The following is a 19,149-nucleotide window of genomic DNA, read 5'->3' on the forward strand; positions in this document are numbered from 1 at the left end:
GCACAAGCCCTATGAGGAGAGGCTAAGAGAGCTGGAGTTGCTTAGCCTGGAAAAGAGTAGGCTCAGAGGAGACCTTATTGCTCTCTACAACTCCCTGAAGGGAGGTTGTAGCCAGCTGGGGGTTGGTCTCTTCTCCCAGACAACCAGCACTAGAAGAAGAGGACACAGTCTCAAGCTGTGCCAGGAGAGGTTTAGGTTGGATGTTAGGAAGAAGTTCTATACAGACAGAGTGATTGCCCATTGGAATGGGCTGCCTGGGGAGGTGGTAGAGTCACCATCCTTGGAGGTGTTCAGGAGGAGACTGGAGGGGGTGCTTGGTGCCATGGGTTAGTTGATTAGGTGGGTTGGATTGGTTGATAGGTTGGATGTGATGATCTTGAAGGTCTCTTCCAATCTGGTCTATTCTATTCTACATGTCTGTGTGTATAAACTAGGTTTCACATTTTAAAGCTATGCTGGCAGTTTCTTATTTCTCTGTCTAGAGAGCTCATAGATAGTTTTCTTCTACATCTCTCCAGTTTTAGACTGACAAATGACAAACACAGCTTGTATTTATAAGGGTGTCATTTAATTCACTTTTTATTAAAATCACCAGCTACAAAATAGACATTTTGTACATACCAGTCTTAAATAGGCAACTATAAGAAAATATTAGTCTTGAAACAAGATCATCATATTGCACACCTGGGACATGGTAGATAAGGGGTCAGAAGTAACTGGAAATATATGGAGATTAGATAATGTACACACATCACACAGGAAGGTTAATCTATACCATTGAAGAAATCAGTGCATTTCTTGATCAGAAACCTACTTTTCTGCAAACAGTTTAAAAGTTCCATTTTATTCTCATTTAAAAATAGCACAGCCACCACTGATACAGACGGGAACTGTATTGCTTTAGCCTGGTATGTGCTGTGTCACAGTACCCAGAAAATGAGGAACACACCGACAACATGAAGAGAAGACAGTAATGCTTTTTTTTCCTTTTTGACTATTGTGGGGTCACAAAACACCACAGATCAAATTTGTAGCTGACAGAAGGTGCTAGCTCCTCCTGAATCAAAAATCAAGTACTTACCTGGGCCATAATCAAAACATCCTGACACAGTATTCTATCTTTCCCTTCAAGGTCAAAAAGAGAAGGGTAAACGGTAACAGTCCTTTCTAACTCAAGAAGCAACGGCAAATTCATCTCACCCATACAGCAGCCTGGTGTACTCTTTACTCCACCCAGAGTGGCTGGGAGGCTAAATAAGCCTTACAGGCCATGAATTTAGTTAGGGCTTTCCAAGATCATCATGGCTGGTACAGCCAGAAGCACAAGGCAATGATTGATAAAGTGACCTATGCATATTTCAGGTCAGACTCCAGGGGCCACATTGTGATATACCTATTTACATTAAGGTCAACATGAGTTTTGGCTTAAAGCCCAGGGGATCACTATAAAAGCACGAGAATATTCACTTCCAGGCCACTATTAAAGGCATCTGTATTCAGTATCACTAAGGTTGGAAGAGACCTCAAAGATCATCGAGTCCAACCTGTCACCACAGACCACATTACTAGAGTAGGGAGGACACTACTGCCCACTGCAGGCTTGAACTCACGACCTTCCCATTAAGGGTCTTATGCACTATCTTTCCCAGCCACTCTATAAGCTGCTGTCAAATGCTGCAAGGGTAACTCTTGATTCTATCTACTACTCTGATAGTGTGACCTCCTCATTTATCACGACCATGTTAGACTTTCCACACCATCATCCTGTTGAGTGGAAGTAGGAATGTCATTCAATGGTGGATCCTAAGACAATGTAGGAAATGAAAACAAAAAATAAGTGCTGTGTTTAAAGACAGCTTACAGAAGGACAGAAGACATGGTAGAAAGGTTTGTATTGGTCAGTACTACCTCAAATACAGAATAAGGAACAAACATCAAAATACTACAGTTAAAGTTAAGACTACAGGGTGAAAGACATGGTTATTCCCTATTAGTGTGCTGCAAGAACTTCACCCCCCCCCCAAAAAATACATTTCTATCTTTGTGAAATGGATCCATTTTTAATAGAATAAAGCCAGATCAAAAGAATAGTGCAATTCTTAAGACAAAGACAAAATTTAGAATTGAATTTTGCAGGTTAAGATTGACCAAAAAAAACATTCAAGCTGCTCATATCCTAAAAAATCACAAGCTGGCCTTCTTTGATCACCTTAATGTCAGTGCCAAAACCAAATTGCACACAGAGAACATAAGACTGAGCCATCACCAATCTGTAGGAAAATATAAACAATGACAAGGAATTTTGCTATGTTATTAATACACAGTCACCATGCATTAAAAAATATTCTTATCTTTCAGCTAAATAGAGATCTCTTTTCTTTCTTCTGTTATAATTTTAAAGTGCATCTAAAAAGCTGCTAAATAGATCTTAACCACTTTGACAAGAGGAAGGTGAACAGCCATTCAGAAATTGCAGGCAACTCCTGTTAACAGAGAATTAAAAAGGTCTAAGTGCTATTCCAATCTTTTCAGTGCTGCTGAAGTGGTGGTGATATTTCAGATAGGCAACGTTGGCAAACACTGACAGGGCCCAGTGACTGTACTCCATAGAATCACAAAATCCTGTAGGTTACTAGGGATCTCAATAGGTCCTCTAGTTCAGTCTGTTCAAAACAAAGTCAATATTGGTTGCCCAGGACTTTGTGCAGGGGATCCTGCAAACCCCCCAAGATGGTGACACAGCATCACCAAGTCCCATTCCACTCTGCCTGTGCTCATAGCCCCTGGTTAGGGGCCTTGAGGAACTCATTCCAGACTTATCAGTGTAATTACCAAGCAGGCCTTTATCCTTAAACACACACCAAACTACAACATTAACTGAGTAGACAGAGTATTAATTAGCATATAAGTCCACTTCTAACAGCAACATCAGAGGAGTATTGCCTGCATGTATAAATGATTAGTTGGAGCTAAATGGTGCACAGGCACCTCAAAACCAGCAACCCTTCCTGGGACATAGACACCGTTTTCAGAAGTGCTCCCTTCCTGAGGAAACACTTCCCACAATGGCAGTGGTGCTGCAAGCACTGTCAAAACCCTCATCAGCAAAAACTTTCCTGTGAAGGAGTGTTCTACCTGAAAAGCTCTCCTCATCACCTAAAATGAGTTTCCAATATACGTGTCAAGCTTTTTTACTACCTTTCACAAAATAGCACCAGAATACTGCTGCCATTCTCCTTCCATACATATCACATGAGCAGTGGCTGGTGCTGTGGAGCTGCAGCTACAAATCCTTAGCAAGAAGCTCAATTTCATCCAGCAAGAAGTCCATGTCCTCTCGACTAACATGGGGGCTGATCACCACCTGGCGGAAGAAGTTGACTTTGCCCTGGTGAGGTTGGTACCCAAGCATCATGCTGCCTTTCTTCATCATTCTTTCTTTAATTATAGGAGCAACCTGAAAGTAGAGGCAAAAAAAGGGTTGATGTCACACTCAAAAATATAGCAGTTTTGGGCACAAACTGTATTTTGTGATTTACAAAGGTTTTTTCCAAGTGTCTGAGTTTTATGCCTTGTGCCTGTCCTCCCCACTACCTGCCTCAAGTGACATTAAAGCTTGGACCTGCGTGTTTAAAGGCAGACTGTGCTCTGAGACCCTTAGGTTCTGAGACTCCTGGAATAATCAAGACAAGACCTAAAACTCTCCAAAACTAGCTGCTTGGAGCATTCATCTGTAACGTGGGAAAGCTTGGTTTTAAATCTCTAGTCTTCCTGATTTACATAAAAAGTTTGAACTCAGGAAGAACATCAACTGCAGCCAGTAGGTTTTCTCTTCTTGTGCTAGCTAGGCTAAGCCTGATTACTTGGCTTGATGGTCCTCCTTCTGACACATCTGCAAAGCCACTCTCCTTAAAAGACACTATTGATTGTAGCCCAAAGAAACTTAAGCTACCAAAGAAGTCAGATCAATGCAATATTAAGGGACAAGGCCTGATGCTGAAACTCAAACCTTAAATCTAAGAGATGAAATTTTAAGTAACATTTGGCTACATCACTCGTGTCAAATGAGATGAAACCTCATAGGTGTCTCACTACAGAAAAAAAAACCCACCATGAAAAAGGCTGGCAGTGAGGCCTTTACAGCTGAACATGTGGTCTCAGCCCAGCAGGGCTCTTAACTATCTCCAATTAATCTTGCGCTTAACTTTAAGTGTGTGAGTGATTCTGTGTTCTCATGCTCCAAATCAGTCATAAGCTTAAATGCATTGCTGGATGAAGTACTCCATTCCATGGAAAACAGAAATCAATGTAAATAACTCTTTAGACAGAAGTAGTAGTTTAAAAGTGTGCTGCATTTGACTATATTACTGATAACATTAATGCATTTCAGAGCAGCGAGTTCCTTTTCTTCCTTTTGTGACGGCTTGACTTTGAACTAAGCAAGTAAGTGTGTGGCCTAACCTTGGTAGCTGCATTAATTTGTTTCAGCTCTAAAAGTTAGTGCCAGAAACTACCATATGATCTGCAGTAGAAAAATGATGATGCCAAGCTCACTTTAATAGTTTTATTTTTACATGGCACATTTTAGTAGACAAGTCCTGTACAATTTGCTTAGACAGAAACAGCTAAGGTTTTCAACACTAGCAGCTTCTGTTGCTTGAGAATATAGATGGCATTTAGAGGAGGTGTATTTATAGTTCTCACAAGTTGCCTCTCTAATTTTAGTTTATTGCTGTTTTATTTATTGCCTTTTTTTTTCAAGCTATGAGATGGATGGAGTCAGAATTCTAATTGAAGTCCAGAGTGTGTCATCAGCATGAATGATGCAGATGAAAGCAATGAATATCCTATCTGATTGCAACATTGCAATCAGAATTTTGGGGGGTTACATACTGCTGCAAGCTAAAAAAAATCAGAAGTTAGTTGTGATTAACATTTGGGAAACAAGAAGATAACAATGAGGACAGGAAAAGTGGCAATTACAGTCAAAAAGCAGCATATCGTGGTGCCTTCAGTCGCATCCAACCTTTTCTCACAACGCCCACAAAATCTGATGTGAAACTCCAGGTGTGCTTCCTGAGTAAAGATCCTAATGAAAGTTGCCAACAAAAATCACACTTCTGCTGTGTATCTGCAATGCATGTATCATTTAAAAATAGAATTCATCAAATATACTCATGCACCATCACCCACCTGGGTTTCTGCCTACCTAGCAAATTATTCAAGGATTCCACAATTTTCTTGTTTTATCATTCAGAATAGTTGCAGACTAACCTCATTTATTCCATGTTCAAGGAGAAAAAAAAACCAAACCAAACCAACAACAACAAAACCCAACCAAACACCACAACAAACACTGGAGTTCTGCTTGGATAAAGATGATAGCTATTTTGCATAAGACAGCCTTCTTCATCCTGAAAAGCATGTCACCCATAAAATCCTCTCTCCTTCAGATCAGGTGTTTCAAGCTGCATCCTAACAACCAACCAAATGTAGTACTACACAGTCCTAATACCAGGGGGAAATTGCACATTTTCCAAGTGTCAAATTCAAAGGCCCTTAGCTGGGAACGTTCCTGGTTATACATATTCTCTCAGTGAAAAACTTTGGCCTAACAATTCTCCTACTTTATTAGAATAAACCTTTATTAGAATAAACCAAACCAGGTTGGAAGAGACCTTCAAGATCATCACATCCAACCCATCAACCAATCCAACACCACCCAAACAGCTAAGCCATGGCACCAAGCACCCCATCAAGTCTCCTTCTGAACACCTTCAATGATGGTGACTCCACCACCTCCCTGGGCAGCACATTCCAATGGGCAATCACTCTTTCTGTATAGAACTTCTTCCTAACATCCAACCTGAACCTCCCCTGGCGCAGCCTGAGACAGTCTCCTCTTGTTCTGGTACTGGCTGCCTGGGAGAAGAGACCATCATCAGCCTGTCTACAACCTCCCTTCAGGTAGTTGTAGAGAGTGATAAGGTCACCCCTGAGTCTCCTCTTCTCCAGGCTGAGCAACCCCAGCTCCCTCAGCCTCTCCTCATAGGGCTTGTGTTCCAACCCCCTCACCAACTTTGTTGCTCTTCTCTGGACTCGTTCCAGCAAGTCAACATCCTTCCTCAACTGAGGGGCCCAGAACTGGACACAGTACTCGAGGTGCGGCCTAACCAGTGCAGTATACAGGGGCAGAATGACCTCCCTGCTCCTGCTGGCCACACTGTTCCTGATGCAGGCCAGGATGCCATTGGCCCTCTTGGCTGCCTGGGCACACTGCAGGCTCATGTTCAGCCTACCATCGACCAGTACCCCCAGGTCCCTCTCTGCCTGGCTGCTCTCCAGCCACTCTGACCCCAGCCTGTAGCACTGCATGGGGTTCTTGTGGCCAATGTGCAGAACCCGGCACTTGGATGTGTTCAATCTCATGCCGTTGGACTCTGCCCATCTGTCCAGCCTGTCGAGGTCCCTCTGCAGAGCCTCTCTACCCTCCAGCAGATCAACTTCTTCAATTTGCATGCATTGCACCCTTGAGAAGCACCCAAGGCTACTAAGAGCTCTACTCTTCCATTATTATTCACAGCAGTTCTGGCCTGAGATAGCAATGACACTGTGACAATGCTTGGAAGATGTCATGCCATGAAGTAATGTGTTACCCTGGGCCCCACATAAATACAGAACAATAAAAGAAACTAATTCTCCATCCCTATACTCCACAAGAACCCCCAAGTGGCTTCTATGAGTGTAAAGGAAGAAGTGAGGAGTTCTTAATATACTTTCCCAAGCTCTTCTTTAAGATTCAAATCTCTATAGCAACTTTTAGCCTTTATTGATGTTCCATCAGAGTTATTTCATGTTTTGTATCACGCTATTGATTCTCTTCATCTCAACACCCACTGCTCCACAATCCATCATCCCAAAATACACAGTAGCACAAATAGAGACCATAAAAGCAAAAAACATTTAGAGCTTCAGTAATTTCAGGGCTGTAAATACATTGCATTTCAGCAGGTCTTCTTTCATGGAAAAGAAACAAAGAAAAAAAAATATCTCATTTTCATTATACTGTTTATTATCTCTTTCATCCACTGTGCTAATGAATGTGTCCTCTGAATTTGAAGTGCATCCATTTCTTTTTGAGGCCAAGGCAAACACTTCCTACTTAATAGAATCAAAACATAAAACTGTCTTACTGGCTTTTGACAGGATTATTTTTAGAAAGGTTTTCCACAAAGTATTCTGCGTGTTCTATTTGCTAAGTGATGCAGGCAGTGTAACACAACTGCTGAGAATACTACCCAGAGAAAGCAGCAAGGAACAGAATACACGCAGAAATGCGGAATGGAATGGAATGGAATGGAATGGAATGGAATGGAATGGAATGGAATGGAATGGAATGGAATGGAATGGAATGGAATGGAATGGAATGGAATGGAATGGAATGGAATGGAAGAGACCTTCAAGATCATCACGTCCAACCTATCAACCAATCCAACACCACCTAATCAACTAACCCATGGCACCAAGCACCCCCTCCAGTCTCCTCCTGAACACCTCCAAGGATGGTGACTCCACCACCTCCCCAGGCAGCCCATTCCAATGGCCAATCACTCTTTCTGTATAGAACTTCTTCCTAACATCCAACCTAAACCTCCCCTGGTGCAGCCTGAGACTGTGTCCTCTTGTTCTGGTGCTGGTTGCCTGGGAGAAGAGACCAACACCCACCTGTCTACAACCCCCCTTCAGGTAGTTGTAGAGAGCAATAAGGTCACCCCTGAGTCTCCTCCTCTCCAGGCTAAGCAACCCCAGCTCCCTCAGCCTCTCCTCATAGGGCTTGTGTTCCAAACCCCTCACCAACTTTGTTGCCCTTCTCTGGACTCGTTCCAGCAAGTCAACATTCTTCCTAAACTGAGGGGCCCAGAACTGGACACAGTACTCAAAGTGTGGCCTAACCAGTGCAGCGTACAGGGGGACAATGACCTCCCTGCTCCTGCTGGCCACACTATTCCTGATGCAGGCCAGGATGCCATTGGCCGTCTTGGCTGCCTGGGCACACTACAGGCTCATGTTCAGCCTCCCATCGACCAGCACCCCCAGGTCCCTCTCTGCCATACAATCCCACAAAAGAACCATTAAATTATACATATGTGCTGGGGCTTGAACTTGAGGATTACAAGGTATGACTACTAACTAAAAGTAAGGGCAGCTTGCACTTTGCAGCTAGAAAAACCTATAAAGAACAAATAGCCTAGTGAGGAGTTCAATCAGTTTAATTCCCGTTGATGTCCATGAGACCTGAGGATGCTCAAATATGAGAAGGAGCTGCACTGTCCCGTTCAGGATAGGCTCCTCAGAAAGCAATTTAGTAAGAGTGAGATTGCTTCACCAATCCAATTATTTTACTAAGGAACTAATTCAAATTGTAAATCTAATTCTTTATGTTACTTGGCATTGGAAGAGACTCAGATTTTTTGAAGTGTAATGTATCCTAGAATATGTCCTCTCCTTTCCTGCCTTCACCACTTCCTTCCCATCACTGGCCTCCCCTGCCAACCCATCCTGGAGATTATTTCAAACACTCATTTCAGCAGCACATTAGCTATGCTCTTCTTCTACCTTAGGAAGGTAGAGCAGAGGTGCAGTGCATGGAAGGCAATAGCTGACCTTCATATATATATATTTACACAGAAGATGCCAATGTTCCTTCCCAGAATGTATACACACACACAGAGCAGTGTGATATGCAGCCAGAACCAGCCTGGACAGTACAGCTGAAGCATCTAGTGCACCAGAAGGATCAATAAAGTAATATAACTCCCTCTTCATATCTCCATTAGCCTTGAGAAGAGTGGTTCTGCACAATTGTACCACAAGGCAATACCTTAAAAGCTACTGTGCTCCCCTAATCGACTTGGCAATGGCATTCAGTGCAAGTTTCTCCAACACCTCAAGAATTTCCACCAAACTCAAACCATGACCATACAACATACTTGAGAATCCACCATTAAAGAATGACTCATCAATAGAGTTGAGGACATTATCAGCAGGAGAAGCATGTACCTAATGTCCCACAAGAGCTGGTTCACAAGCCTAGACACTTTAAATCTTTTCAGCCTAACTGACAAAACACCTGTTTGAGATAGAATAGACTAGATTAGACTAGACTAGACCAGGTTGGAAGAGACCTTTGAGAGCATCGAGTCCAACCCATCATCCAACACCATCTAATCAACTAAACCAGGGCACCAAGAGCCCCATCCAGTCTCTTCCTAAACACCTCCAGTGATGGTGACTCCACCACCTCCCTGGGCAGCACATTCCAATGGCCAATCACTCTTTCTGTGAAGAACTTCTTCCTAACATCCAGCCCAAACCTCCCCTGGCACAGCTTGAGACTGTGTCCTCTTGTTCTGGTGCTGGTTGCCTGGGAGAAGAAACCAGCCCCTACCTGGCTACAACCTCCCTTCAGGGAGTTGTAGAGAGCAATAAGGTCTGCCCTGAGCCTCCTCTTCTCCAGGCTAAGCAACCCCAGCTCCCTCAGCCTCTCCTCATGGGGCTTATGCTCCAGACCCCTCACCAGGGGTTTCCCAGTTTCTTCTCAATTTCTTTCTCCATGCCCTCCCTTAATCTGTGGGGGATTTTGTTTTAGACCTAAACCAATATTTTCAGACTGTCCCATCAGAAATGATTTTTCTGAGCTGCTGACACTATACTTCTGTTACCTGAACGCTTCTCATACTGCTGTCATTCTCATAGACTCCAGTCACATTTGCCTCCTCATACCGGATGGTGACATACTGTAACAGCTTTTCCAAACTATAGGCTAGAAGCTGTACTCTAAAAGCAACACTCTGAAAACTCTGCATTTAAATGCTGAGGCATCATAAACTGGTAACAATGCTGGGTAGATATATTCTGCTAAACAATGAATTTACAAAAATACTCTTGTTTCAGTAGGGAAAAGGAAAAAAATGAAGTTAAATTAACAAATAGCCCAAGTGAAAAGCTGGGATTAGCCAGGAAAATAAAGGAGCCAGAAAAGCCAAGAAGTTTTCTAAATTGTTAAAACTATTTAGACCCTCTTTTGCCAAAACACTAGTTTCAATTAAAACTTAACATTCTGTTAGAAATTAACCCATATTTTATTGCAGCAAATAGAAAAGGACTGACAAAGCCCAAACTAAGCAAATTGCTTCATTTTAGCTTCTCTGGGAGGGGGGGGCGGAAATATAATAGTAATTATTTCTGGTCACCTAAAACCAAGAATTACTTCCAGTTGAATTCAATGGCCAAACCAAAAAAATCCATTATTTGTACAACCATAAATATGTGAGATCAAAGTGCTGACACTTCCTTAACTGAAATATCTGTAAGATTTTTTTCAGTCCCAGAAAAGACAAAGTATGGGAAAATTCACAGGACTCCCTCTTCCGTTAGCAAAACAGGAGGGTCAATGGCATCCTGGCCTGCATTAAGAACAACGTGGCCAGCAGGAGTAGGGAGGTCATTCTGCCCCTGTACACTGCACTGGTTAGGCCACACCTCGAGTACTGTGTCCAGTTCTGGGCCCCTCAGTTTAGGAAGGAGGTTGACTTGCTGGAACGAGTCCAGAGAAGGGCAACGAAGTTGGTGAGGGGCTTGGAACACAGCCCTATGAGGAGAGACTGAGGGAGCTGGGGCTGCATAGCCTGGAGAGGAGGAGACTCAGGGGTGACCTTATTGCTCTCTACAACTACCTGAAGGGGAGTTGTAAACAGGCAGATGTTGGTCTCTTCTCCCAGGCAGCCAGCACCAGAACAAGAGGACACAGTCTCAGGCTGCGCCAGGGGAAGTTCAGGCTGGAGGTCAGGGGGAAGTTTTACACAGAGAGAGTGATTGCCCATTGGAATGGGCTGCCCAGGGAGGTGGTGGAGTCGCCGTCACTGGAGGTGTTCAGGAGGAGACTTGACAGGGTGCTTGGTTACATGGGTTAGTTGATTAGGTGGTGTTGGATGATAGGTTGGACGCGATGATCTTGAAGATCTCTTCCAACCTGGTTTATTCTATTCAACTTGGCTGGGAACGTCACTCAATCGGCTTTGAGTAGCATGGATGACTCTGAGCCTGCTACTCCAGCAAATGATACAAAGGCAGAATGCCTATGAAAAGTGGTGTTAATACTGGCAATTGGGATCAGAAACATTTTTTCCAACCCTTTTAGACAGTTCCTAGGTCACTGAACATTTAGGCAACACAAAGCTGCAAAACCATTCCAGCTGCTGGCAGCAGTGACTGCCAGTCCTCAGACCCCTCTTTCGCTCCTCCTGGAATTCATTTCAAAATCATCACGCACTTCAGTGGAAGCAGAATACAATTATCTAAATTTCCTCCTTGTGTGTTTGCTTCAGGTGGCAGTTTACAACCAGCCTTGAGCTCTGACTAGAGAAAGCCACACTCATGGTAAATCAATAACCTTTCCAGAGATCCACAAAGGCAGGCTAGACAGTTTTGGAAGAACAGGAACATATCAGCAACTCAATCTACTTTTCTTCCTCAAACAGAGTCTTGTTGAAATTTTCCAAGGTACCGAACACTGCACAAGAAATTGGCTAGAGATCTGTAGCTAGAAGACACCCTTTTGACAAAATGGAAAGATCACATTCTTATGATTTCATAAAAAAATGGAAAACACTTTCTGTGTTCTTGCCTCAATTATTCCTTGTAATGGAAGACAAAATTTATACAGAACAGTCTCTCTCATCTTACCACAAAACTCCATCTCGGCTCCCCAAGAAGGGGCAAATTTTCATTTGGAAATTCATGATTGTTACTTAAAAGGTAACTTATTGGTTATTCAAAGTCTGACAGGTTATGCTTCCTGCTAGAAACAACCACTTCAGATTCACTTAATATTTGTAAGAAAACAACTATCACACAGCAATTGCCACCAAAAAGAGAAGCAAACCACCCCCCAAAATCAGTATTTAGATGCAATTTTAATTGTCATGTGAGAGACATTAACTTTACCAGATCTTGAGAAGATTGGTTCTTATCTCACTTAAACGACAGCACAGTGGTTGAAATGCTGGATATAGACTCAACAAATTGAACTGGTCCCTAACCCTGCTAGAGGCTGTTTGGACAAATCACTCCTCCTCTCTTGGGTAACATGTTGCTTTTCCCCTTCACAGAAGACAAAGAACCCTTCCAGGCAGTGAAGCCTCTATGTGCTCATACATCTGCTGTAATCGGCCCCGCTACCTCATAGGTGCTCTGTATGCTACTATGATATATATTAAATAATTTCTGTGCCAAAATAGGGCTCACAGACATCTAGCACAGCATATCTGCTGCATTTCCCAGTGTGACTGCTGAAAATAACTTTGATAAGAACAGTAGCTAACATTTTAATATCGATCATTGGATGGAAGTGAACAAAATACCTTCCTTGGTGGCTTGTAATCACAAAACTAGTTAAATAGTATAAATATCTGGAAGAAGTAGAGCACTTTCAACATCTATAGCACTGAGGAAGTATATCCTCCGCTATTAAAATTCTTTTCTTGCCTTGTGCTGCAAGATCAGCTCCTGGCTCTAAAACAACAGGCCTTTTTTTTCCCCTTTTGGCGATAATTAAAAACAAACTCAGACCATTTGTCAGCTGTCACCCCAACTGGGACAATCAAAATACCAAATATTTGCACATCCAATCACAGTTTTGTTCCTGTAGCCAAGGCTCTCTGTAAAACCCAAACATGTTTTTCTTTTGTCTAGAATTTGTTCTGGGCCCACATCCCTAAACCACTGATAAATTACTGCCGAACACTATTGCACCAGTGTTCCCCTTGTGCCACACCAAGCAACAAAAGGAGAAATAACTGTACTTGTCAAAATAGCAGTAACCACTTCCACATTCTTTGGAACAACTAACATATTAAAGCAGAGCAGATGCTGCTGTGTTTTTGTCCCAGCACTGAGATTCTCCACACACCCTCAACTCAGGACTGTGCAACGTGTCTATGCTATCATACCTTGCATATTAGTCTTCTCAGCCATTGCTTCTTGCTAGAAGACACATGTCACCGGTTGAGACTGTCCCCTTAAGAAAGGGAATATGGTGGACGGAAGCTGGTATACGAAAAGAACGATCTAAACTAATTTAATTGGTAAAGTGGGAGGAAGCACCTTCTGAACTGGGAGTGCAGGAGGGTATCCTGGGCACTCCGGCACTTTTATCTTCAGTCTTGCTTCCGCTTCTCCTTCGGGCAGCAGCTTGCAGCTCCTGGGCTTTCTGCCAAGGCTTCGGCCTTGAAACTGATAAAGGCCTGTATTAACTCCTTTCCAATTAACACAAACTGCTTCTAACTTTTTTTCTCTCTTTTCTTTCTCTTTCTAACCCACTCTGGGGAAAGGGGGAAAGAGGGGAGAGCAGAGGTGGGAAACCCCCCTCAGCAGAGGGGAGAACTCTCATTTCTGTGCTACTCTATTGTACATCTTTGTATATATTGTACATATTGTAAATTTGTATATATTCCCCTGCATATCCTACATTGCTTTGTAAATATACAGCTCCACTGCTTTGCTAATTCAGCTGTGAGTTTTTTTTTCCTTTCCCTTCAATTTTCTTTCCCTTTACTTTACAAGGGGGAAGGGAGGAGGCTTCTTGGCCTTACCCTTCCAACCCCACGACAACACATTAATGAACCTTGCAAACAACTGAAAATGCCCCGTCTAATAGGACATGGTGGGTTGGCTTTGGATCTTGAAGGTCTTCTGTACCCAGCTGTTTACACAATGAAAGAAATAGCCTTCAGATAAAGGTGTATACACTGATGCTAAGGTGTTTACACTGAGGGTAACAAGCCTCTGAAAAGGGGGTGGCAGAACAAAGAGCATGCAGAAAAGAACTGGCACTTACTGATGTTTGTCTATGTTTTTACTTACAGCAAAGACCTACAGTAGTGAACAACACAGCTTTCTAGGTACACAGTCCCATGTCATCTTCTACCTGAGCAAATGGCTTTTCAAGGCAATTCATATGGATTTCTTATAATTTTTCTGTCATTTCTGTGGTGCATTACCAAGGTCTTATTAACAAACCACATGGAAAGTGTAGGCATTAAAAAAAAAACTCCAAATGATACCACGCAGTGCTGTGGATCCAGCACCCTGATCTGTTTAAGTAGTAGCAAAGGAGTTGATTTTTATGGGGTTTATAAAAAAAAAAAAGTAATTGTTTTGACAGTTTTTATAACGTACACAACATTCTTCTGAACAATGTTTTAAGTTCTCATTTTAGTAACTATGTTTTCCAGTCCTTCAACCCTGCCAAGCACAAGCCCCCTTTCTCCATTTGGGATGAAAGGGTAGCTTGTCACTTCGTAAGCATTGGGATGAGCTGTTCCACTTCACTGCGGACAAAAGGAAATCTCAGTGCAATGTGAGCATCCAGGGCTAGGAGGAGCACTTCACAAATAGGAAGATTACATCACAATGGTGACAAATTCAAAACCTCGATGCACTTCTGGTTTAGAATAAGGAACCTTGCTTTGGAAACTCGGAATGATTCCAAAATTGTTAAGATCTTATTTACGACTTGCACAAGTCGGCTTATGGCATAAGGTAGCAGCACCATCTGTATTTGCGTTACAGTAAGGATTAAAGAACAGTAATGCAGCATTGTTCACGCATGTATTTCAAGGAAACCAGATATATCTTTTGCCTTTTTTTCTCCCCCTCCCCTTAAAAACATCATAATGACCTTCTTAGGGGCTGCTTACAATCCCCTGCGGGGGACAAGGGGATGATGTCTTCCACAACCCAGACTGCTACCATAAAAGTAAGGCTGGTATCTCATCAGATAAGCCAGTTTAGCACAGAGAATGATCCCCTTTCCCCCTTTTACTTGGTGAAACACAGGACCAATAGCTGACAGTTATTGGAATTGCTCTGCCTGCCTGAGATTGATTCATTTAAAGTCCAGTGTGGTCATGAAATAAAGGCCCTTGAATCCTTCCACTTTCCCTGTGAACCACTGTCCCAGGGCAACATTCCTTCCAGCTCAGCCTTCCTCTCTCCTCGTTCCAGCAAATACCTTTTCATTTTTGTTTCTACAACTTTAATGCAACACGTTACAAACCTCTGTACTTAAATGCATGTTCAGTCAGGAAACTGGCAGAACAAAGCAGATTCCCTAGGGTTTCAAAATTCACACATTTTCTTGTGGTCTGAAAGCGTGGAAAGTGAAGGGTAAATTATTCGTACCTATAAGCATTTGCAAATGAACGAATCAAATTATACATAATTAGTTTTAATAAATGCCTTAACTAAATAGAACTGGACTGCAGTCAATCCACAGATAATTGAAGTGCACTTAGAGGGAGAAAGGCACACTGGACTCAAAATTTAGCATCCACTATGCAGAGATTTGTAACCTCAAAGGTATGTAAGGAACAAAAAATCTGCCAACCTTGAGCCTACCCTGCACCCCTTACAGACATGGCTCAGAGGCACAGATCAAATCTTCTAAATTTATACCCTGGATTTCTTTGAGAACTTTATTCTTTCTCCAGTCTGACCAGGTATTCACTCTGGAATAGCAAGGCAGAAAACTTGCACGTTTTTGGCAGGCTTCCACACCAGCATAGATATTTTTATCAGAGAAAAAGCAAGAACGATCTTTTGATCATTGAAAACAGTTACAATCGACTATTCAAAACTCATTCATCAAAATCCGCTATACTTCACTTCCTTTATTGAAGGGGTTCCTCAAAATTCAATAAATACAAATAATCTTCTCACAAATTTAGAAAGTCTCTGATTGACTAATAGCTTTAGAAAAGATTCTCTACAGATTGTAAGATTAATCAACACTTACCTAAAGAACTCTGTCATTGAAATTACAGTGACTTTATAGCTGAACTAATCTGGAGTAGGGTTAGACTAATGCACATTTCTTTATCACAGTATCACTAAGGTTGGAAGAGACCTCAAAGATCATTGAGTCCAATCTGTCACCACAGACCTCATGACTAAACCATGGCACCAAGTGCCACATCCAATCCCCTCTTGAACACCTCCAGGGATGGTGACTTCACCACCTCCCTGGGCAGCACATTCCAATGACAAATGACTCTCTCAGTGAAGAACTTTCTCCTCACCTCGAGCCTAAACTTCCCCTGGCACAGCTTTGAGACTGTGTCCCCTTGTTCTGGTGCTGGTTGCTAGAGAGAAGGGACCAACCCCTTCCTGGCTACAAGCACCTTTCAGGTAATTGTAGAGAGCAATGAGGTCACCCCTGAGCCTCCTCTTCTCCAGGCTAAACAATCCCAGCTCCCTCAGCCTCTCCTCATAGGGTTTGTGCTCAAGGCCTCTCCCCAGCCTTGTTGCCCTTCTCTGGACACGTTCAAGTGTCTCGATGTCCTTTCTAAATTGAGGGCCCCAGAACTGGACACAGTACTCAAGGTGTGGCCTAACCAAAGCAGAGTACAGGGGCACAATGACTTCCCTGCTCCTGCTGGCCACACTATTCCTAATGCAGGCCAGGATGCCGTTTGCCTTCTTGGCTACCTGGGCACACTGCTAGCTCATGTTTAGGCAGTTGTCAATCAGCACCCCCAGGTCCCTCTCTGTTTGGCAGCTCTCCAGCCACTCTGACCCCAGCCTGTAGCTCTGCATGGGGTTGCCATGGCCAAAGTGCAGCACCCGGCACTTGGACTTGTTGAATGCCATCCCATTGGACTCCAGATACCTGTTCAGTCGGTCAAGGTCCCTCTGCAGAGCCCTTCTGCCCTCTAACTGACCAACATCTACTCCCAGCTTGGTGTCATCTGCAAATTTGCTGATGACTGACTCAATCCAGATCATCAATGAAGATATTAAAGAGGATGGGACCCAGCACTGATATACCACCAAATTCAAAAGGAAGATCTAGATATCTGCTGAATGGACATCAATCTCAAGTATTTTCTATGCTTTTAGACTCTTCTCTGTTAAAAGACAGTTTGGAAGCCTTGTAGATATTTCTGATGACACTGACAATATTGCACAAAATACAAAGACTGCTGAGGATGCAAGCTACACACTTTTTCTGTGACATTACCAGTAATCAATTTTTTTTCCTGAATATTTCTGCTCTTTCTTATCAAGCAACACAAAGGAAGCATGGTTTTATGGGTTTTGTGCGATGAAAGGACAAAGAGTTCAGGACCTCAACTTTTTTATACCTCTATTTGCAAATTTGACATTTTCTTGGAGTTCCTTAAAGAAGCATTTGATGCAGCAGCAGGGAAGTGCAGCTCTCTGCTCCTCCTGAAGCTCATGATGGGAAACAGAAGAGCGCTAACATAGTAAGTAAGATACTCATTTAAGTGGAAGTAAGTTTGGGATTTATTGACCTGAGAGCAAGAGGTCAATATTTATTCAGAGAACAATAAATCTTGATACTTAGTTCTAACAGATGCTAATCCAATATATTATTAAATCCATCCCATTAAAGCTAATTAGATTGTGTGTTCTCGTGTGCCTTGTTGCCAATAGTCATTAGTATTGCATGGGCCATAATTACTGTACTTTGATAATTAAATCATATGATTTCCAATAAAATTAAATATCTGGGAATAGAAATACTGCTTTTTCTCTACCATGACTATATTATTATACATTTCATTGAGTTTTTCCTTCACGCTGCTGTGGACCTTCCATTTTCTTCTGCCAGGATCAGCACAGCTAAGGAATCAAAAGCTCTGTCTGAACTACAACATTTATTAAAATGTCTCATTTGTCTTAAAAAGCTGGTACTCCTACAGCCACATCTATCTACTCTTCCTGTTCTAGGCAGGCAAGGAGCAGGGACACAAATCAGTGAGTAGCTACTGTCAGGGAACAGAAAAAGGAAAAATGAGTCTGCTGTTAGGTAAGTGAAAACCTCCTTCTATTCTAGCATTTTACAGTGCTTTCCATTCCACTTTTCAATGTAGCTCATAGATAAAAGGAAATACTATCATCTCCATCTTAATCTCTGGAAGGACACAGAAAGGAAATAATGACCAAGATCTTAATCATGACTGCATGGCCAAGCTAGTATTCAAGTGCATTAGTACGGCTGGGTATTTTTAGTGCAAATTTATCTGGCAAAAACTCTTGCAGAATACACATTGACTCACAGTCATTTGGGTCAAAGTGGCTTCCTTTCTGGAGGAACCACAACCAAGCTCAGGCGTTAAGGTGCAATGCGGAGTGCCCCATTGCAGTGCGGATGTCAACGCTTCGGTTGTCAGCAATCCATGCACTTGCAGTGCACACGTAAGGCTGCTGACAGGTATGAACATTCTTGGTAAAGGCTTAGTAAGGACATGAGAGATCACAGGAAATTAAACCCTAGTTGCTCCATATTCTTTATCAGGAATATAAACTACGGTTCCCATGTTTCAGCTCTGTATATTGACTGACTGAAAGAGTTATTTGCCATTGGAATGTGCTGCCCAGGCAGGTGGTGGAGTCACCATCCCTGGAGATGTTCAAAAAAAGGATTGGACATAGCACTTAAAGCCATGGTTTAATTAGTCATGAGGTGCTGGGTGATGGGTTGGATTTGATGATCTCTGAGGTGATTTCCAACCCTAGTGATTCTATGATTGTATGACTTACTGCTTGACAGTATTTTTCCATAAGAGCCTGCATTGTTTACAGATGGTAGTTGCTTATTTCTCTTAGTCTCGTACATACAGGGAGCAATAGCTTGAGAGAAAGTGCTAAGTGCGCTGAACTGTGTATCATGTGCTACCCAGACACACGGCCTCTAGCACTGATGGTCAGTATACTCATCTAGCTGAATCCTGCACTTGACCCACTACAGGCTGAGATTGGCATTTTTGATTCTGTTTGAGGAAGAGCCATCTTTAGCTAAAAACGGTTGTGAGAATATGTGCTAACAACATACTAAGGGCATGCCCCAGCTCTCTTTACACATTTCCCTCTTGCTTTCAGAGCCAGTTTTTATACATTTAATGCCTATAAATCCCTTTGGTACACTGCTGCCAAGCTAGCTGTGTGCACGTGCAAAGATTCATTCCTCATGTATCACAAATTAATTGCATGCATGCAACTATGCAGGACTAATTTAGAACAAAAGTCAGAGTTACTATGAAATTCTCAAACACCACCACCCCC

At 42.6% G+C, this 19,149-nt stretch overlaps 1 protein-coding gene across 3 annotated transcripts in view; it reads right to left on the reverse strand.

Annotated features, from left to right (window-relative positions):
- Positions 1-546: 546 nt before the first annotated feature.
- Positions 547-19,149, reverse strand: part of GADL1 (glutamate decarboxylase like 1) — a 118,555-nt gene continuing 99,952 nt past the window's right edge. For all 3 annotated transcript variants that reach the window (XM_068152908.1, XM_068152910.1, XM_068152909.1), the window contains one exon: positions 547-3,457. In XM_068152908.1, the coding sequence (XP_068009009.1) occupies positions 3,284-3,457 (174 nt within the window). In that variant the 3' untranslated portion in view covers positions 547-3,283. The remainder of the gene's footprint in view (positions 3,458-19,149) is intronic.

Source organism: Melanerpes formicivorus, unplaced genomic scaffold (assembly GCF_026170545.1).
Source record: "Melanerpes formicivorus ecotype bairdi unplaced genomic scaffold, bMelFor1.0.p_v2 SCAF_24, whole genome shotgun sequence".
Taxonomy (NCBI): Eukaryota; Metazoa; Chordata; class Aves; order Piciformes; family Picidae; genus Melanerpes; species Melanerpes formicivorus.